The 22,904-nt window shown below is 39.6% G+C and overlaps 1 protein-coding gene across 1 annotated transcript; it reads left to right on the forward strand.

The window, feature by feature from the left end:
* The first annotated feature begins 5,413 nt into the window (after positions 1-5,413).
* LOC108668853 (RRP12-like protein) lies at positions 5,414-21,303 on the forward strand. The gene is made up of 20 exons (XM_018156107.2): positions 5,414-5,571; positions 6,374-6,591; positions 7,037-7,146; positions 7,718-7,844; positions 9,201-9,386; positions 9,743-9,862; positions 10,139-10,576; positions 10,852-11,012; positions 12,046-12,144; positions 12,337-12,430; positions 13,002-14,096; positions 15,068-15,199; positions 15,834-16,007; positions 16,773-16,893; positions 17,217-17,483; positions 17,734-17,887; positions 18,206-18,543; positions 19,059-19,198; positions 19,778-19,911; positions 20,678-21,303. The coding sequence occupies exons 1-20, from the start codon at positions 5,439-5,441 to the stop codon at positions 20,787-20,789; spliced, it is 4,353 nt and encodes a 1,450-aa protein (XP_018011596.1). The 5' UTR covers positions 5,414-5,438; the 3' UTR covers positions 20,790-21,303.
* Positions 21,304-22,904: the final 1,601 nt, after the last annotated feature.

Consider the following 22,904-nt stretch of genomic DNA (forward strand, 5'->3'; position numbering starts at 1 on the left):
GAAAATCACGCAAGACAGTAACAGGGAAACCATTGAAAACCACTAGTAAAGATTCAATCACTTCATCAAAACTAAATCCAGAAAAATGTCAATGAACAAGGAGCTAAAAATAATGCAATGGAATTGTCACAGTCTGCGGAACAAATTAGGCAATTTTAAAATATATTTGTATACTAATAAACCACAGGTTGTCTGCCTCTCAGAGACTTGGTTATCTGCTGACTATGAGCCTTCATTTGTTAACTACATGCCAATTTACTTGCATAGAGCTGCCGTACATGCTGGTGGGGGCCTTGCAATTTTAGTAAGAAGTGATGTATCTTTTCTGAATTTGAATTTGCAGCCTTATCCACAGGGGAATTTGGAGGTATGTGGGGTCAAACTATTTCTGAAAAATATAAATGTGCCATTCTCTGTTATCAATGTGTACAACCCTTGTCAGAATATATCTGTAGCAGAACTAAACCACTACTTTTCCCAAACGGGTCCATCACGGCTCATAGTTGGTGATTTTAATGCCCACAGTCAAATATGGGAACCAAACAAGACATCCAACATAACTGGGAAGAATATAGAGGATGTGCTACTGAATGATCCTTCTCTCTGTTTACTAACTCCAACATCTCTGCCCACATTCTATAGCATCTATCACAATTCATTCTCAACACTGGATTTGTCTTTTATTTCATTCCATTTAAAAGTCCAATATCATCAGAGCACTCCGGATATGACCTGGGCAGCGATCATTACACAATTTTCACCTGTGTTGGAGTAGAGCCATCTACTGTTCAATTCAAAGTTCGCCCATCCTGGAAGTTTGTGGATGAGTCATGGGGTGAGTGGGCAACTAAACTTCTCCAAAGAGATGGGCTGCCATTACCAGAATTGGAGAAAAGTTGCACCTCATTTGCAGGCAATATTGTGGCAGCCAGTGCAGAGGTCTTTTCAAAGACAAGAGAAATGGTAACGCCAAAATACTGTAAACCCTGGTGGACTCAGAAATGTGCAGAGGCAGTTGCTGCCAGGAAAGCTGCAAAGAAAACTCATCTCCCAGCCATCACCCACTGCTCTCATAGCCTTCAAACGCTTGGAAGCAAAAGTCAAATGGGAAGTGAAGCAGGCCAAGCATGACTCCTGGAAGCAGTTCTGCAACACTGTTTCTTCAGACACTCCTCTAAAACTATTATGGAAACTGGTAAAAGGCTTACAAACTCCATTCTGCTGGAAATCCCAGCCCTTTATCTCAAATAATGCAGTCCTTTCTGATGCGCACTCCAAAGTTGAGGCTCTTGCATCCTACTATGAAGGCATTTTAAATTCTCCTGCACCTTCTCCTTACCCAACACACATTATTCTCCCACTAGCCATTGCACTGAGTGATGACAGTCCCTCAGACTTGAATGAATCTATTTCTCTCTATGAATTAAACAGATGTCTTGAGTCACTTAAGAAAACTGCACCTGGATTGGACCAGGTCCATAATGAGCATTTGTCTCACTTGCCAGCAGAATATCGGGCTTGGCTCCTAGCTGATTTTAATTGTAGCTTCCGCAATGCTTCACTTCCCAAAGCCTGGAAGACCTCACTAATACCGTTAGTACCTGTACTTAAACCTAACAAAGCTCTCACCTCTGTTTCATCATTTAGACCTCTATCCCTGCTCTCTTGCACTGGTAAACTACTTGAATCAATAATTAACAAACGTCTGGTCTTCTTTCTAGAACAGAACAACTGCTTCCGTGCATCACAGGGAAGCTTCCGTTGCCGAACTGCAGCAATAGATCAGGTTGCCAGGCTGGAGGCTGCAGGGCGTGCTGCACAAAACTCAAAATCTATCATGCTAGTGGCATTTTGTGACCTCACTATGGCATTTGATAAGGTCTGGCACACGGGATTGTTGTACAAATTAAGTCAGTGTGGCCTGCATGGGACAATCCTGAGGTGGCTGCAGGCCTATTTGGCTGATTGCTCCTTTCAGGTGCACTTTGAAGGCGAAATCTCAAGCTTGAAGTCAGTAAAATCTGGAGTCCCACAAGGTGCCATTCTTTCTCCATTGTTGTTCAACGTTATGATGAGGGACCTCCCATCACTGCCAGGGGTGGTCACTGCTGAATATGCTGATGATGTTACCTTCTTAACTAGTAGTCCACATATAAACAGTGCCACTGCCAGGCTCCAGTCACAACTCTCACAGTTCTTCAACTGGACAAAGACCTGGGGATTGACCCCCAATCTCTCAATTGGGGGTGCTTTACAAATAAGCAAATCATACCTCCTCCCCTGAGTGTTGATGGAACCATTCTGGAATAAGTGCAGAATAATAAATATCTGGGTGTGGTTCTTGATGCCCCACGGCTGAGGTGGGAACCTCAAATAACTTCCCTAAAACTTGCTTCCATCCCAATAATCAACCTGCTGCAGTCAATTTCCAACAGGCACTGGGGAGCAGACCGATCACTCCTGTTGAGGCTCTATAGGGTTCTCATCCAAAGTCGGTTGGATTACGCTGCTGCCCTCTATGCCTCTGCCGCCCCCTCTACCCTAGCTAAATTGAATGTTATACAAAATAATTGCCTTCGAATAGCCCTAGGCTGCAGAAAGACCACCTTAATATCATCCATGGAAATAGAAGCCAACATTCCTCCTCTGACCATCCACAAGCGTGAAGGGGCATGCAAGTACTATTACCGCATTATTCAGCTCCCCATGTGCCCCATCATTGAGGTACTACTCCACAATAATCCCCCTACAGCGGCTAACCGCAGGACATCTCACTTGCTCTCATTTGTGTCCAACAGTAAGTCTATCTTTTCCTCCCTACAGATCAATGTTCCTCGTCTACTAACATCACCTCTGATTTCCCCAATACCACCATGGTTTAACATAAAGAGACGCCTCTTAACTGACTTTTCTAATTCAACAGTATCCACCACCAGCTCCCAGGCTGCTCAACAGGTCTATGCAGACCTTGTACACTCAATATACCCAGGATACACTGCAGCATTTACAGATGGTTCCCATAACCCCCACCCAGCCCCTTCAACATCAGCAGCTCTGCACATCCCTTCAAGAGGCATCTTACTGAGTTGGAAACTGCGGCCTGAGGTGGAGGTGTTGGAGTCTGAACTGTTTGCCATCCATGAGGCTCTCAACTGGTCTCTAACAAATCTACTACACACAGAAAAGCTAGTTATTTTCTCTGATTCCCAATCATCTATTCTGTTAATTGGAAACAGGAAGCCTGACAGCTACCTACATCTCATTTTTGAAATACAGAACAAACTAATGACTTTACTTTCTTCTCATGAGGTTTTCATACAGTTCATCCCAGGGCACAAAGGTATTAAAGGCAACAAGGCAGCTGATCGTGCAGCAGCAGAGGCTCATTCCTTGCGCTACCAAATCATAACCACCAACTCAAAGGAGGAACTGACAAGACAACTACATGTTAAGATGGAATTGGAATGGAAAAATTACTGGAGGAACAATACTGAAAACTCAGGGAACGGCCTTTTCATAAGAGCAATCAAAGAAGATGTGGGTAGTTGGTCATGGGCTAACAACAAAAATCGTGCCATTGAGGCTGCCTTGGCCAGACTTCGAACTGGGCATGCAGGAATTAGAGCACATCTGGCCCGTTTCAAATTAGTGGACAGCCCATTGTGTCCTTGTGGGTTGCCTGAAACTATTCAGCACATGCTGCTACATTGTCCAATGCATGGTCTGGCTCGAACTAATCTTACTAACTCACTAACCCAACTAAATGTCCCCTTTAATTCAAAGAACTTGCTTGGAGGAGGCCCTTATTCTAGTCCCATTCAAGAATCAATTGTGAGTGCTTTGGCCACCTTCTTAATTTCAATCAATATGCTCTATAAAATTTGATAGTCTATCTAAATTCTAAAGGTAACTTTACTAACCATTAGTTGACTAAATACAAATACCACATGTGGGAATTAACAACTTAAATTTAAAATCTTTCCCTAACCAAAATGGTTGCTTGTAATAGAACGAGGAGCACTCCATGCGGTCTCAATAGGTTTAAGACAGTTTGATATTATTTAGGTAGTGACTGCCTCATGTGAGGGGTGCTCCTCTTTCCTGCTTTCCAATTTATCCCTAGTCTCCTTCTGAGTCCTGCCCATAGGGGGTCATGTTTTTTTTTCTCTCATGTTTGTGATAAAGTAGAATTGTGCCTTAGCTATGAGTCCAAAGAAGCTCCAGGCTGCCTCCCTCCAGTCTGGAGCTTCGATAACTTGTCAGTAACTTATACAACCCCATGTGAGGCGCTGAATAGGGCATGGTTATTGCTACTAACTGGGCTGGGAATTTTTATTTTATTCCATTTCTTTCTTTGTATTGATTCCTTTGAATTTTTGAAATTGTATTGATTCCTTTAAATGTTTAATTTCTTGAAGTTGAAGTTGAATTTTTTTTATTATAATTTTTTTTGTGCACAAGCTGAATTGGTTGTTGGGCCGTCTCTCTGAGGAGGCCCATGTGTATATAGATATGATGTGCTGTATAGATAAAGATGCAGGTGTGTATAGATATGCTTCGCAGCTCTGCCAAGCTCCTTGGCTCTGCCATGTTCCATGGCTCTACCGTGTCTTGTTCTCTTCAACGGGTTTGCCGTCCATGCTATGTTACATTATTGCATTTTATATTTTACTGTTCTTCTGTTCAATAATTTTTTGTTAAGTTATTATATTATTGTTTTCTTTTATTTATTATTATTATGATTATTATTATTATTTCTATACCGGTATGTATTTATTTTATTTATTTGTTCCTCTTAATTTTCTTTGTTTTCTGTCAAGTAAACTTAATACCTATTTATTTCACTCATTTTATCCTTATTGTTTGTCTGTTTAATTTTTGCATTGATTTTTATTTTTATTTTTTTATTTTTATTTATTATTTATTTTTTTATTTTTTTTTTCTTTTCTGTGCGTGTGTTCTCTCTTTGTTCCAGATTTTCACTTTCAGAGCTGTTAGACTGTTAAGTACCAATCAAACCCAGTTTAGGCAAGGGGCTTTATGGACTAGTTTCCAGTGCTCCTATAAGAATAAATAAGAAAGAAAGAAGTGGCTTAGAGCTCCCTCAAAGGCTCAAACACCACTGAAGAAGCAGAAGATAGTGCTGTGAGAATTTGAAAGTTGAATTGCATGATCTGAATTGTTTACTAACTTATTTTTACCGTTAACCACGAGCTGAATTTAAGGGCCATGGCTAGTCCGGTAGTCCCCGGACAAGGACAACGAGTGATTATCGATTTTGCGTGGAAGAGCGTAGAGGTAGCTGGTAGCAGTTGTATTATCATATTAAAAATTATGTACTTGATCTATTTATTAGTGTATTGCACAATGCACCAAGAGGCAATGCTAATTTTTTCACCTGTCTTTGTTGCAGATAAGTTTATTAAAAGTTCTACAGAATGGGTGTAAAGTTGAAGCGTCTGAAGGGTGGTTCAAAAGGCATGAAATGGAAGCATGGTCAGAGTTGTCTCTCTAACCCTGCTGCTGCTAAATTCAGAGAGAAAGCTAAACTTGGATTCTTTGAGAAAATAGGTAAGTTGATCATGTCATCATGATATGTTACCTTCAGTTAGCCCTAGCAGTTGTTTGAATTTTTTTTTAGTTTTTGTTGACAGGGACTTGTAGAATGTAGATAATAAATGTTTGATAGGAGCTGACTTTGTTAAGACTAAATACTGGGATAAATTAACATTCACTTTACTAGCTAACATAAGTTCTGTAACAGGTTTGTAAGTATAAGGAAATGTATATACATAAAAAAAAAATAAAAAACTTGGGCATGTAATGCATATTAATACAATTATATAAAATAGGTATGGCACTGATTTTATTGGTAACTTGGTAAGCACTAAATCGGTTCTGAAATTTGGTTTGCAACCTGAGAGGCTGAGAGAAGTTAGTGTGTGGACAGTGGAGGCAAAATCTCTAAATTCTCTAACTGCTATTTTGTGTCTGGAAAAGTTTGCAAGTAGGCTGTAGAGGCATTTGTGAATGAATTATCTCATATCTAATTGTTGATAAAACTGCACAATCAGATTGAAAGATTCAAAATTTATAACGAATTGATCACTTTGGAGTTTTGAAATTTCATTCATGAGTGAAAATTTTTATCTAGTTTCTTTATATATATATATAATTTCCTAGATATAAGTAGAAATTATCTTGGTGTACAAATAATTACCGTACCTATTTACTTTAAATTAAAATTATTTACACCTTCATATCTCATGTGTTCATTTATTCTATAACAAAACTCACCAAGATGGCAACATCAACCATATGTTTGTTTGTGTTATGTATAGTTATGACTGAAACATTTATGCTACTTTTTCAGAAAACAGCAATTTAACCAAAGATGCACTGGCCAAGCACACTGCGGATCTCCAGTCTGTTGCGGGCGTTTCACAAGCAGCTTCAGTGCATTCCTTTGCATTGTCAAACAGTCAGTTTGCCTCTGCACCTTCAGTTTTGTCAGTTCCTCGGTCTACGACTACAGCAAAGATCAGCATCGGTTATGCACCCCCTTCTGAATCTGTCAAGAGAGTGCTTGATGTAAGTGGTAAAAGCTAAAGAATGCTTGACCTACTTTTAATGTTTCTGCAAATTTAGCTTCTGAAATTAAAAGTATATTTTTGTGATATAAAATCCAATGTATATAGAAATAATTTTCTGTTTTGTCTAACATTACATAAAAATTTTAGGACTTGAATAGAATTGGATAACCTAATTCTTATTGCTAACAATTATTTTAGGGTTAATTAGGTTATGATAAATTTCCTGTAAGGATTTATATTACAATTGGAAAAATGACTGAAGTCTGTTAATGCTGTTTAGGCATAATAATATTTTCTTATGGTTTAAAATTTGTCACTGAGCTGCAAAAACATTTTTTTTGGTGGTAAATCTACACTTTGATTTACATCAACTCCTTGTTTGTAGATTTCCTAAATTTTCCATATGATTTGATGCTTATATGTTTTTTGAATCTCATTGGCAGCTTCAAAAAGAAATGGAGGACATGGCAATTGATGCAGAAGATGACTTGAAGAGTCAAGCTAAGACGTTTGCAACTCAGTACACAACTTGTTCCATTCCTGCATTTGAGAAGTGAGTAGTATGGTACTTACAGCTGACATGTCATGCCTCCCACCATCTTAGCTCCCACCATCACATGCTCCCACCATCTCATGCTCCCACCATCACATGCTCCCACCATCTCATGCTCCCACCATCACATGCTCCCACCATCTCATGCTCCCACCATCTCATGCTCCCACCATCTCATGCTCCCACCATCACATGCCCCCACCATCTTTCTCATACTCCAAAAAAAAGTAAAAAATATTGCTAACGTTTGAGATTTTTAAATAAATGCTTTAGTTTCTGTTGCCATACCGTATAGGTACCCAGTATACCAGTGATGAACCATTTAAAATAGGTATATGTCCTTGAATGTGTAAGGCGGAAATGAATTATTACTTATAGTGTTAGGTATGTTCAGATTATTGTGTATAATGTAGGTATTACTTTGCTCAGGTTGCTGTATATTCTGAAGGTCTTTATATTGGGTACATCATTAATGTGTTATCTCTCAATTGATAGCAGTTGTCAAGTTTGACAAATTTCATTGTGTTGTAATAAGTGTTATTAAGTTTGACCTCTTTCGTTTTGTTTTCAGTTTTTTCAACAAGCTGAGCATCCAGAGCGAGCACCAGGTGTTGATGTTGTCATTCCACGCGACCATCCAAGATATCATCAAAGAGAAGAACCTCCCTGAAAACCCTTCTTCCTACTTTGTGGCCATTGTGAGTGCTTATTAGACTCCTAAATGTCAACTCTTCTGAACATTGAGATTTCAAAAAACAAAGCTAATTTTTATTAGCTCATTTATTACTGTTCCTGTGTTGAGTAGTTTTTTAAGTTATTAATTGATTGCTTTCATCACCTTGATTTTAAGAATGACATTGTTATATCCAAGTTTAACAATTTATTGACACTATTTATTGATCTTATTACTTTGAAATAATATTTTGAGATTAAAATAATTGATTGCTCTATTTCTACTATAACTCCTTTTATATTTCATTCTGCTGCTGCTAGTGTGCCACCTCGATGAAAGATCTGAATACATTTAATATTTTCCTTATGTATCTGCGCTTATTAGCCATGGCATCCGATTACATGGAAGACTTGTACCGTTCTCAGATGAATGGGCCACGGCAGTAATAAAACAACCTAGTATTGAAAAAAGTAATTCAAAGAAATTTTAAGATTGAATATCTCATATTATGAACATGAACATCTCATTAAGATAGAATTATCGTAGTAAACGTTATTCCGTAGCGCGATTCCATAGAGTGGTACCTACGTTTTCAATGCCACGACCGTGTCGATCACAAACATTCAAAGGTCATCCTGATGATGTTGCGCTGTCTTCCTTTTAACTGTACTTTCGTCTTGCTTCTTCTTAAAATACCTCATGGTTGGGCTGGTCATGTAGTTGTACATAGACATGTCTGTAATGGTTGCCACTTTTATGACGTTGCTCTCAGTTGAAACCGTCCTGCTAATGCTGTAGACCGTGACTTTTCCACGCGGTAGTTTGTGTGCGGTGCTAGAGACTTGCATGATTTGATCTACCTAATAATTGCTGTCCGTACTGCTGCTTCTTGTGATGTCTCACTACTGAGTCACTATCGACTTATAGATTTTTGGTGCTCCTATTCATCAGTCTTAGTTTAAGTGCTGGATCGAAGTTATTTGCATACATTAAATGTTCTAAACCTGGCGGGTGATGTCCGTGGCAGTCAACGTCAGCGGAGCAGCAGACCTTTCTTGTGTGACAGGGACTTCCAAAGAACCTCTAGCTCTAGCACGAATTTTGGATTTTTATAGAGGCTGAACTGCACACTTATAACCTATCTCTATAACACTCCGCTCCCTTAGAAACGGTTTAAAATACCCTCTGTGCTGCCCTCGGGCAACAAAACAAACATATTCTTTCACCAAGTTATCTTCGTGTTGCGGTGAAGCCATATCAGGCCGATCATTTTACCTGCCTACCGGTATGTCTTGCAACCACCCGCAAATTCTAACTTCACTCAAACATCTGTTCAATATTATACTACGTATCAAGTTAAAATTATCCTCTCTTTATTCAGATAATGTCACTGGAAGGCATGTTGGAAGACAAAGATAAAGTAGCAGCAGGTCTTGCCCTACTAGTGCGCGTCATCAAGACTGTGCCGCTGCGTGTGCTGCGTGCCAAGTGTGACAAGTTCGGCGAGATCCTCAACACGATCATCTCCAAGTACCAGGACTCTGATAACGTCCAGCTGCTCTCGCATGTATGTCCTTATTGACTTAAATATTCTACTCTTTATTGTATTGTCTGTGTTTGATTATGATGTTTCTCAGGTATATGAATTATTAGTAAATTCGCCATTTCTCTCATATGCAGAGAGAATTAGATTTCTTTTCATTTATTTCTCCATGATTATTTTCTCTGACATAATCAGTGTTACCGGGTACCAATAGGCTGCAATTTATTTCCTGATACATACCTACTAAATGCTTTATGTTATTCTATTTTTTATACAATAATATTTTGTTGTTCTTTCCTTTACTAAATTATGGGCAAGCTCAAATTGCTTCTTTGATGTGTGCAATTTTATACTTACTGCTGTATTAATTCATTACTAAGGTACTGGGTTGTCTATCGATCCTGTTGCGTGCACAACACTTGGCTCGATGGTACAAAGACGATGAGCTAAAGACTTGGCTGAAAAACATCCTAGTGTTCACTCTCCACACTCAACCCAAGGTATGTGATTGCGCTGCCTCATTCTGTGACTGTGATTATTCCTTGCACGTTTTCTTGACCAGTTGGTAGGCTATGATCTAGGTTATAATTTTAATTCTTTAGTTATTACACTTTCCTCATCATAAATTGTTGTTCGATATAAACTACTTAAATATTTATTGATTGATTTCTTTCAATTTCTTTAACAAATTTTTACAGACATTAAGTCAATTTGGTTGTCTAATTATTTGACGATTCATGACTTCTATAGTTATTATTTGAATAAACATTGATCAGGTGCGGAAGTCCGGGCAATACAACGTGAGTGCCGTACTGAAAGGCTCCCAGTTCATGGTGACCAGCCCGCTGCGCTGCGTCGGTGACGACGCGGTGACTACAACCGGCGATACTGCTGATGATGGCTCCTCTGATGACGATGGTGAGGGAAATGGGGAAGAAGAGTCTAAAAGCAAGAAGAGAAATCAACAGAAGGAGGAACAAGACTCCGGCGATGAAATGGAAGCAGACCAGCTGGTAAATGGCGTTGCTCATGATGATGATCTTGAAGAGCTTGATAAGCCTCTGGAGGTTCATCCTGCAGCTGATCTTGTTGCTGATTTCCTCATTGGACAGCTTAAGACGAGCGGGACTTTGTCGTCCTCCAACAAGACCATCTTACACATGCTTGTCTTTACACGTCAAGTCATCATGGCGCTGCCAAAACACAAGTTACAGGTTAGTCGATTTTAATTCAGCAGGATTATTTCTTCCTTTTCTTCATTTAATTTGTTAGTTTGATATATGACCCCGAAGCCAGATAATATTTAACTAGTTTGAAGTTGAATTGCCCAGTTCCTCATTCTGCGAGACAACCAGTTTGAAATAATCATCCAATCGCAAATCCTAATTGAAATCTGGTATGATATAATTGTGCACCTTTTATCTTATTAACCGTTTGCCATTTCCTTTCTTATTGTTAACACCTATTAAATTGCTGTTCAATTGTGCAGGGGGTGCTACAGCGACTAGTGAGTCTGGTGTCACTAGGCACTGGCCTGGTGAACTCGTCAGTTATGCAGGCCCTGCAGGCGCTCTGTTCCTGCAGCCCTCCTCCTTCAGTCTTGCCCCTCTCCCTTACCAATCACTTGCTGGGCGTCCTTACCAAGCACACGTGAGTCTCCTTAGTATCCCTACACTGTTAGAAAAAACGGTGAAAAAAACGGTATCACTGGCGTTCTAGTGGCCGGTCGCCCCGTGAAAATTAACTGTTTTGCCGTTTTTATCAGATGTTTTACGGATTTCTAGTGTTTAATTAGAATAAAAACGGCGACACGGTGTTTCTTTTCACGTGCCGACCGGCCACTGAAACGCCGGGAATACCGTTTAAGGTAATTTTTCTAACAGTGTAGTAGGTACGTATATGTTGGTATGTTATATACCGGTAGCAATCCCATGGCACGCCGGAACACGTACTCAGTCTCGTTACTTCCTATTACCTCAATGTAATTATCTATAGCCTCGATACCTCAATATAATTATCAATAACCTCAATAAAATTATCTAAATATTGTTAATATGAGCCTCCCAATATGAATGAATATACCTACCTATAGACTAGAGATATATTCATATTGGGAGGCTTGTATTAACAATTTCTGTAGACGATGGAAGGAACTTAGGGTTACCTACACTTTGTGGAGATTTAAAATCTGTTTGAACCTCCACAACGTGCACACAATAGCACAACGTGCTTCGTAATTGAAATTGAAGCGTAATGTTTCATGAGCCTCAGGCCAGGCTGTTGGTATGTATAGACCAGCGACGTAATGTTGCTCATATTCCATTTAGTACTTATCACATTTTGGGCATTTGCTGTCACCACTCAAGAACAATTGAACATCCATCCAAAATTAATACGAGTATGATATAATTTTGCTGTCTACTTCACACACCATTCGTAGTCCTTCTTTCAGTACTTAGTGCTTGATTGCTCACATTCTAAATGCTCAGTCAGATTACACAGTGATTTCCTTACCAAGTGCACTTCTTCAGGGAACTTTTCATCTCGCATTTCTCTTGTCCGCTGATAATTAATTACTTTCGAGTCTCCAATATAATTTATGTTATTACCTGCTTTCACCTCTCTCTTGCCTCTCTCTCGTACTAATGGCTGTATAACTGATCATTTGCCTCCGTATTACCAGGCCCGGGGTGAGCAGCGCCCTCATCGCACCTCCCCACGACCCCGTCGCCGTCAGGTCCTGGAGCGCCGTCGTCACCGCCGCCGTCCTGCACGTCCTCAGGTTCTTTCCTCGTCTCTATTTCTGACACTCGATACTCCAACAAACGTCGCTGTCGCTTCCTTACTTAAACTTGGGTTTATTTTTCAGAATCTCGAGTTCATTCTTTCTTCCTGATATGTATAGTATTGTTCCAAGTATATGATTTTGTACGTAGAAGTAAGATCCTCTTTACATTTATAATTTTGCGTACAGGTTGGATGCCGTGCAAGGGCTGGAGAGAGCCTCTGAGTGGTTGTCTGTGCTGCTCAAATACTGGCGCTCTGATAACGTGCAAGTGCTGCTCGCGGTACGATTATTTTTAACTAATTAGCCCTCGTGATCTGTTCACATTATAATAAATTTTACTGAATAATATGGAATATAAATATACATTTTAATTTTTTTCTGATAACATTCTGCTCCATTATTGGTAAATTTAGACAATTGAACATTGAAATTGCTCCATAACTCAATAATTCATGAAGTTTAGCCGCTGATCATTTAAAATTTAGTGGTTTATTTGTACAGATTCCTTTCCTAGCCTGAATAAATCGTTAACAAAAAATGTTCAATTTTGAGCACCATTTGAAGCTGATCTGTGGTTATGTTAAATTCTTTTACCTTAATACGGTACTTAAATTTAAGAATTACTTAAATTTTACTTAAAATTAAATGAATTTTAACTTGAATTATTATTTAACTGAGATTTCTAATCAAACGTCATGATGAATGATTTTGCCAAAATTTGTTTTAAACTCAGAAAAGCTCATGGTTCAATATCTGTCTCGTTTCCCTATAATTACAGTTGGATATGCGCAATATTTCAAGTTGTGTTATTGTTTCTAATAGTGTTTATTTGTAACTTGGTTATTTTTCAGGTTGAGGAGTCAGTAAGCAACATTTTGTCTGCAGTGTACGACATATTGACCACGGAGACCACTGCTGAGCACGAGTCTACCATACGTACGATAATGCATCACCTGGAACAAGGCTTGAGCTATCAGTGCCAGGGAGCATGGCCCTGTATTTTCCGTCTGTTGGGACAATGTTATAGTGAGCTGGGCCTTTACTACGCTCCCATCATGATGCCCTCCCTCCAAAACCTATGTCAACTAATGGCCAACGACAGCCTGGCTGCCGGAGGGGAGCTTGAGAAAGCCATCGGCAAGGCAGTGCAGGGACTGGGGGTCGAAGCTGTTGTCTGTTCGTCGCCCTTCGATATCACTGGCGACATCACCAAAGATGAGAAGAATTTATGGCTTCTTCCCTTGCTCAGGAAGTTTGTTAAAGGCTCAAGACTTTTATTCTTCAAGGATAATTTCGTCCCGTTGGCAGAAAAATGTTTCAATGTTGTGGCTAAGCTAGAAAGCGAAGCTGCGCCCAACGTGCGTCTTGTGTCTACTTATAAAACGGTTGAATATCAAATCTGGGCCATGCTTCCTTCATTTGCGTGCGAAGCCGTTGACGTCGAAGAAGCCCAGTCTAATAAAGCCTTTGCAAAACTAGTATGTCGTTTAATAGAGCATTCTGAGGCATCAAGAATAGATGCTATGGCAGCGCTGCGCAACATGATAGCTGCTGATGGATCTTCTTCAGGGCGCATAGCTAGGAACTCCAGCAATTACTTGCCTGCACTGTTCAATCTATTTGTGAAGGCACCCAAAACATCCCACAACACTGACAAGCCAGATACAATTGACCCATCGCACAGACTTGCCGCCTTGTCAACAATCATTGCCTACCTTAAAATAGTCCCACCGTCTCAATGTGAAACTTCCATGAATGCCATCCTGGGCAAATATAAAGCTGAGACAAAGCAACATCGGAAGCGAGCTTTACTGCATCTGGCGCGGTGTTTTGTACCTTATGTAAACTCCAAGCTTATTGAAGAACTCTTTGAGATCATCACGCCTCTCATCAAGACTGCCAAAGACAAGAAAGAACAAAAAGCTGCATACAGGGTCCTCGAACAGGTATTATTACAGTTAGAACTGTTAACCTAATGTAGCGTCCCTCAATTTTGTATTTGAGATTTGTCCAGGTAAAACAAGCTAGTTGCGTATATGGTTATAAGTCTCCTCTAGGTTATAACTCCTTGAAGTTCCATTATCTCGCAAATGAATCCAATAAGCTGTAAATGACAGCAAATTGGTTGTCAGGGAGCGTCCTATAGCGCTTGTATAAATCAATTCTTCGATGGCATAACGGGTTTTGCATCTCCAGTGAGCTTTGTTTTTGACGCATAATAGAACTCGAGGTTGTGTTGTTGGCAGGGGAGAATTCCTTGCATTTTCCCTTCTCAATATTCATCGTACAGGTGACAGTCTCGAGTGAGAAAGCCATTGCTTGAATGTCTTGTTATGTCGTGATGCTTCCTTATTATATGTAATTTCTTATTTTCTCTGAGATGCGTGCACTGCTCCTTTTTAGCGTATTTTCTCATTTATGGAAAAAATGCACTATTGTGCTCGCCATGTCCGTCTGTCTGTCTGTCCGTCTGTCCGTCCGTCAAGTTTTCGTCGACGAGAAAATGCGCTCTCTGTCACTCGCTGCTGTGAGTACTGAGTTATATTTTTTGTTGACTTTGCTCACTGGCAGTTTGAGACTTTAGCCACTAGTTTGTGATGAATACTTTTTTTTTTTTTGTAACGACTGATGCCAATGACCTGTTGTGATAATTATCTGAGATTTTTCTGCAAAGTTTATTCATAGTTTGACGATCTTGAACAATTATGTCTACTATACCACTAGAACAAAAGACAAAATTTTATATCGCCTAAACTGTCGTATTTGTCCACCTATTGTTTTTTTAACTGTCTTTGCTTGAGTACTTTACTAGTTAAATGCATCAAAAGAAATTCTATCATTTTAAGCTAATGCAATCCTTTATCTCTTTTAAATTTTTGTCCCCATGTATATGTATGTTGATGTGTTGTGTGTTCAGGTGCTGGCGGCGGACACGGATGGCACGCGGGAGTTTGTCAACAAGGAGCTGCTGGCGCTCTCTGACCTCCTCATCAAGAGCGTCTCGAAGGCAACCAACAGCTCCAGGGCGCCCAGACTGCGCTGTGCCAAGGTATGTGATCGTAATTAATCCCTCTCGCTTTTTAATACTCTTACCTTATTTTCTGAGTATGGTTTTCATTCAGCTGGTCTAAAGCACTAGAAATCTCTCCCCTACTACTACTACTACTATACATTCATTTGGTTTTTCTGTTATTTGTTCGAATTATGATGATACTTTTATATAGAAGTCAGTTTCACATAAATGCACATATTGAAGTAACACCGGGTACCATAAAAATCTGGTTAACTGTGCCATGTCCCAGAGAGCTCATCAATGTTTGCTTCAACTTGGCTGTATAGAGAGATATTATTGATCAATTACTAGGACATAGCCATGTTTGTAGAATGTCTACTTGCCTCCATACGTATTCTTTGCTATGTTCACCCTCATCAGTTGTGTAATTTTTCTAGTGTAATTTTAATGTTTAGTGTAATGTTTTTAGGTGAAATAAATTAAAGAAAAAGTAAAAATCTTGTAATAAGATTGATTAGTTGCCGTGGCTTTCAGAAAATGAAAGGCTATTTTAGCTTACAAAAATATGGTTGTGACATGTTGCTGAGGAGAATAATTAATGTATTCGGCATTTCGGCTATATAGTATAGGTATTTAGTAACATGAGTAAATAGCGCATATGTTTGTGCAGGCTGTTTTACTGGCAGTGAGTGAGAATGCAGGGGCAGAGACGCGAGAAGAATTCCTGCAACGCGTAGTGGGCGAGTCTGTGATGTGTTGTGGCAGGAGCAACTCTACAGCCACGCGCCGCGCCGCCTTCGCCGTCCTGGCCGAACTCCCACAGTCCCTCAGCAGGATATTGAAGGTCTGTTACGTAGGGCACTCGGTATGGGCAGGATATTGAAGGTCTGTTACGTAGGGCACTCGGTAGCCTTTCAACATTGTCACGATATGCCAGTCAAGATGATTCTGATATCACATATATAATGAGAACTCGAACAAGGTAGGGACTAGCTAGTCCAATAATTGAGCTCTATAAATTATTGATGACTCATGTTGAGAAATGCTTAGATTTTATGAAACTTGAAGAATAGTATTTTTAAATCGTTGATAACAATTTTTTTTCAAAGTTCGATGCTTTAAATTTTGCTGTGTTATCGGTGAAATCTCTGTAGTGTAACCAACTTGGAATAAGTAAGTCCTTTATGAAATTGGTAGCATCTCACTATCGTTGAGATGCTACCAATGATTTCCGAGTTTGACAATAATTAAGAAATACATTTTCAAACGATGATGGAAATTTTCAAACGATGGATGGATGATGGAAATTTTCAAACGGAAATTTTCGTAATCATCCATGGTGGAACTAAGAAATTAAGAAAATGTTTTCATTGTACAAAACTTTCTGCCCATTTCATGAAAGTTTTTCTTTACATTATTAAATTCAAGTACGTGCAAGGACTTTCACTCTCCTTGCAATCGTCAGTTATTTTATGCCTCAATTATCTATTAACGGTCTAACTCAGTTATATCACCATTAGATCTCCGAGAATCTTACTGAACACATTTTATATGAAATTACACCTGGAATTCTGACAATTATTAAGCTGTGTCTATTAATATTGGGTAGGTGAACGAAGACACGACGGTGCGGGAGTGTATGAGGCTCTTGTCATCTGGACTGCTGGGCCGACCGTCGCTCTGTGCCAACACGATTATTGCAGTCACCGCCTTCACATACCAGTGCAAAGGTGAGACTTGCTAATGAACAAAGTGTGAAGTAATTTAAATTTTAATTTTTCAAAAATGTGGAGTACTTAATTACGCGTCGATGTTATTATGACTCCACTTTTTAGTGGAGTATTTCCTTTCGATTATTATTCATTGTATAGCCCAGCTGGAATTTTTCAGTGAGCCTGACTTAGATGATTAGTTTCATGTTTTAATGAAATCCTGTTTGGCTCAACATACTGGACGTACGAACCTTCCTACTTGAATTTCCCATTTTCAATTGGATATATTTTTTGTGATTTATTTACTTTCAATATCTTCAATTTACTTTTATGTTTTCTAGAAACGATGCCTCTGGATATCCTGGAGCAGAACGTGAGCAACATGTGCTTGTTGCTGGCAAGTCCGTCGCGCGAGATCGTGCAGGCGTGCCTGTCGTTCGTGAAGGGCGTGGTGACGCTGTACCCCGTGGCGGTGCTCGGCCCCTGCGTCAATAAAATTATTAACGGCATCGTCTCCCTCACCCCGGACTGCTCCAGGAAATTCAGGCTCAAGACCAAGAGTATCCTTGCTAGACTCATGCGCAAGTTCGGCGATGATTACATCACAAGTGAGACCAATGCACATTAATACAGTGCATCTTACTATGACAATTGTAATGTGAAGAGAATATTACAAATTCTATTAATGATTAACACGATTCGTTCCATGTCAAAAAATCATAGTATCCGTTCAAAGAGCATGGTTAGTTATGTTTTATATTGTTATATTTTTCTCATTTTTATATACCTACATTATGTGTAGGTATTATATTTTTGACGAAGTTATACACAAGTGTTAAAATACTGTGTATGTTACAGAGCTGGTGCCCCTGAAGCACGTGACGCTACACAAGCGCCTGCGTAACCTCCGCAAGGAAGCGTCCAGAGCACGCAGAGCTCGCGACGCAGAGGACGAAGAAGAGGATCAGGACGACGATGCTGATGAGCTCTTCTCTGGAAAGGCCCCCAGCACGTCAGTCTGAACAAATTTTTTTACGACAATTAATTTTCCATATAATATTAGTTTGTTGTGCACAGACATTGTCCATGTATCCATCAATATATACTAGCAGACCAACATTCATGCAGACCATTGATCTTTACGCTCCTGAAACGACCAGCAGCAGGTTTTTCCATTGCAAAACTGGCTGTTATGCCTTAGTAAAATTGATTATATTTCATAGCATCCAATTTGAGGATAAACGGTTTCACACATGTCTTACCCTAAATTCGATTAGTGTCACTCGGATTTTTTTTATTTTTTTCAGTTTAAAATGTTATTGTTATGCAGGCTGGATGAAATCCTGGCCGAGATCGACCCAGATCTCAACGACGAAGATGAGGATGAAGCTCCTCGCAGCAGCCGTGCAGAGCAGCGGCGCCAGAAGAGCAAGCCCACGACGGCCTGGGTCGCCGAGGGAGAGTCTGACGACGAAGTCCTTGACTTGCTGGGGCCGGAGGCCGCGTCTGCAATCATGACCAAAAAGCCTAGGGAGAAGAAGCCTGCTTCCGCCCGCAACCGCAACGATGATGAGGATGAAAACGGAGGATTCAGTTTAGACCCTGCAACCGGAAAACTTCTCATCATTGAAGATCGTAAAGAGAAGAGAGATGCTCATAGTTCCGATCGTAAGTAGTGCAGACTGCAGAGTAATTAAACGTTACAGTGCAACAGTATTTAAAACAAAATAGCAAAAATCTTGATTTTTATAAAGAATAAATTTGGCTTCAGTCCTACCTTACCTTATGAACTATACGAATGTTAGATGTAGCGTTCGTTGTTGGACCGTGAATGTGGAACTGAGGCAGAGAAATTACCGTGTTTTGTCCTGAGTACCGGTTAATGCAGATGAAGTGGATTTGTCTGGAAATGGCTGTTTTCATGTTGAAACTGCATTTCATGCAGCATTCATTGCTCGTTTGTATTTTTCTAGAATCTGGGACAAACTTACAGTTTCGTGATCATCGCTGCTTCCATCGCTCGATCATTGCTGTCAAAAATTTCCTCTTTTTTTTTTCTGATCATATGCGGCACATTAGGCTAATTATTTTTCCATCGTTATCTAATTATTAATCAGATTATGTATTATAATTGTCAAGTAATTTTCTAATTATTTTCACAATTCTTGGGGTTTGTATTGCAGATATCGCCGTGGACGACATGGACGACATGCTGCGTATGAAGGATGGCGCCCAAGCCGGCAAAATCAGCAACAAGAAGCGCAGCCGCCCTGACGATGACGACGATGATGACGACGCTCCTGATGACCTGCCGCAGCCCAGGGTGGGTATTGTGTGCCTGCCTCTATTGTTTGTTACTTTATTGTATTGTTTGTTCTGTTGTTACTTGACGTGAGAAGTGTGCTGGAGCACGACTACTACTGCAGCCTTGAGTCAGTATTGTGCGCCTGCCTTTATTGTTACTTGACGTGAGAAGTTTTGCTTTTTCCAAAACCTAATTCTGCACTGGTAAATTATTGGAACACATTAGTTGTTAAAATTAAATGATTTTACTTATGCGTGGCGAATTCTTTATAAGGACGATGAATTAAAATCTCGTTTCGAACTTGTTGAGCGTCTCTCATTACTTCGATAAGCGTATCTACTTTAGTTGGTACGATTTGGATGACTGATTTGTTGATGGCTGATTTGTTTCAGGATCGAATCCCGGACGGCCTCAGATGTTTATTTACGATTTTTTTTATTTGCTGTGTAATGCAAATCAATATCATTCAATATCAAAACGATTTTGGTGTGGCTCTTCTTGGAAATCTCTTATATCGTCATTAAAACTACCAAATCAAGAAACTATATGTACGACCTTCCACTGGGAAAATTTCAAATGTATGTTTCCTGACTGCAGAAACCAAAGAAGCCCAAGTTCGACTACGGCGCTGAGTTCCGCTCGAAGAAGGGCCGGGGCGACATCATGCGCAAGGGACAAAGGCAGAAGCCCTTCGCTTACGTGCCTCTTAGCAAGAGCAGCCTTAACAGAAGGTGAGACCGCTTCAAAAAAAGCCTATCTTAATCTTGTGTCTACGAAGTCATTAACTGTTTGTACTTACCTTCTTATATGAAGATAAGTTGTGACAGTAGATAACGAACAACTGAAGCTAATTGAAAACTACCAGACTGTAACTATGTTTGGGGGAGACTCTGGAATATTTACTTATTCTTTCAGTGTATGGTTCAATGATCTTGAATACTCTTAGGACATGCTAATATGACTTATCAACTATTTTTACGTCATCGTGGCCCAAAACTATCTGTTCAGTATCTGTAGAGGTTTGTTTCCTCATAAATGAATGTTTTTGTAATGCTTAATAATTATTCCCATCAAATCAGCAATGAAGAATTGTGAAATTATTAACAGTAATTGTATTTCAAGTAATTGAATTAATCATTTATTGTGGGAAATGAGTCGAGTTGTCCAGTAGCTGCACATTGAACAAGTCAAATTCAAACAAGTCAAAGTTCGTTGCTCTTTATTTTGGTACTTATATCATATTATATATGATAATTCGGTACTTACCGTATATCATATCAAGTCTGCCCAAACCGCAAGCTCACCAAGAGTTTGAAAGCAAAGAAGACGCCAAGCAATTGCACCAAATCTTCAACGGAAACGTTTTCATTGAAGATGTGGTGAATTCACTTGGTGTTTTCTTTGGCATTTGAATTCTTTAGTTTTCGTAACTAGACTCTTAAGATAACCTTGCGAGATAAGCGATATACTCTTACTGACTGCACGATTATTTTCCAGGAAACAAGCGAAGTACGAAGGGCAGTTCAAGTCCGTGGTGAAGGGTGCTAAGAAGGGCGTTCGGCAAGGCAGCAAACTGCGGAAGAGTGGCAAGAAAAATTTGACTCGTTAAGACTTAAGAATTCATGTATATTCTTAGGCTCTTCTTGTTGTGTATAGCTTCTGGTTATTAAGCGTGTGGTTCTTATTAGGAATAATTCCCTTCACAGTCACTATCAACTTCCAATGCTACTGAGCATCCAAGTAACCGTTGCTGAAGGCTATGATTAACCTTAACATTGAAATTAACATAACATAAAGTTTAGAAAATATTGTGAACAAGCGAAATGTCATTTCAGTGGTTGTTCCGATTACTGAGACAAATAGAAGTCATTCACTTTATTCTCTTCAGGTAAATTTTTTCAGTTTCCCTTTATATTTATTATCTTGAAGGTGATCTGCTTTCATATCAGAACCTGATAGGTGAAACTAATCTAAATTCAAATTTTCGCCTTGCACTGTTGAGATACTACAAAAAAATGAAGGATTTTTCCCTATAGTGAATGCGCGCAACATTGCGCCTGTATACGGAGCCAAATGGAATACATATGATCGAGCGTGGATGCATTACTTTCACTCAATCCACCGCCTTGAGCATTTACACCATGTGAAGCTCGATGGTTTATAGATTCATCATGCCACTTACAGTATTGTGGAGGCCCTTAAACGAGATTATTTAATTAGAGCGGTAGTTTCTTATAATGGAGCGAGAATGCTCCTTTGACTAAAGATTAGCGCGCAGTGTTCGATCTCAACGTCTTCAACAATCGTGGAGCATTGCAACACAGCGGGTAGCCCCACGCGAGTTCAGCGAACTGGACCAAAGAACTCGCTTGGAATTGTGCAAGCTAAGAACGTGTAAAGAAAAGGCAGCAAGAGATCCGTAAACTGTATTACATCCAAAACAGATACTTTATTTACACGATGTGCGTTTATTAAACGTAAAAGACAGACTTTATCTTGTGCATACTCATTACACTTGAACTCGTACAGAAGTGTTGAACATGAGCAGGATGGCACTTGATCGCCCAAGGACTCAGAATAGTAAAGTATGTCTGTTCCTTGCCGCAAGAAAATAAATCGTAAATGCGCGCGCGCAACATGAACATCAAGTGAAGAAGTAATCAACATTCATGTTCTAGAGTGCATATCAAAACACAGAGCGTCGCTTTGAACACATCACGGGAATTATTGTAGAACTTAGGACGTATGCCCTCACACACTCCTGACCTGCCCCCACACACAACACACGCGGCTTGTTTTGCTTGAAATAATGTTCAGAAACACAACCATAAACCCGATCTAATTCAAGTGATCTACAATATCAGCAAGTGAATTACTTCCATGTATAGCACAACAACCGTTCGTATTCACGCATTTGTTCAACTCCCTACAAAACCCGAAATAAATTTTAAAGAAATCAACGGGTGGGAAATAGTCAATCCCTGATGCTCAAGGCAGACCTTCCGCAACGCTGAACCTGCTAAAAATACGATAAATTTTACAAAATCTTCAGTGAGATTTAAGTTCAAACCTTCATTTCTTACGGAACTGCTTCTCAACACAACGCAGTCTTCCTTCCTATATAACTCGAGGCGACAGTTCCATAGGGTCTCGCGCGTACATGTTACGGCAAGCATTTAAACTCCATATATCTAGAAAACAATAGTCTCTGCTACCACTTCAAAACCCTTAGCAATTAGATTAAAGATTTATTATATCATTTATATAACAGCACGATAACAGATACTTAGAGAGTAGAAAAAGATGATTGTAAAATACGTAAAGAAACTAATATACACAGTAAAAAAACACGTAACATCTCATTGTACTTCATTTTATATCTAAGAAGACGAAGAAGGAAACAGCTAGACATTCTTGATGGTGAAATGATTTTTTGATTATGACACACAGTGGCAGTGGCAACGAGTGTCGTAGCACATCAGTCACGGAAATTATCAATAAATAGTAAGTTAAATTCTCCTCAAAAGAATTCGGTGATGCAAGTGGTTCGCGACCGCTTAGACAAGCCTAGCTCCCAACGAACCCGCACAATTTCTACGTTATTGTCGACCAGATTCAGTTGACTACATGAAAAAAATATTGGCAAGATGAAGCTATCAAGAGACGTCTTCTAACACAAAATTTGACATTTCTGATCCCATATATATCTACTCCATATGAATAT

This window comes from Hyalella azteca, unplaced genomic scaffold (genome assembly GCF_000764305.2).
Source record: "Hyalella azteca isolate HAZT.00-mixed unplaced genomic scaffold, Hazt_2.0.2 contig5364, whole genome shotgun sequence".
Taxonomy (NCBI): Eukaryota; Metazoa; Arthropoda; class Malacostraca; order Amphipoda; family Hyalellidae; genus Hyalella; species Hyalella azteca.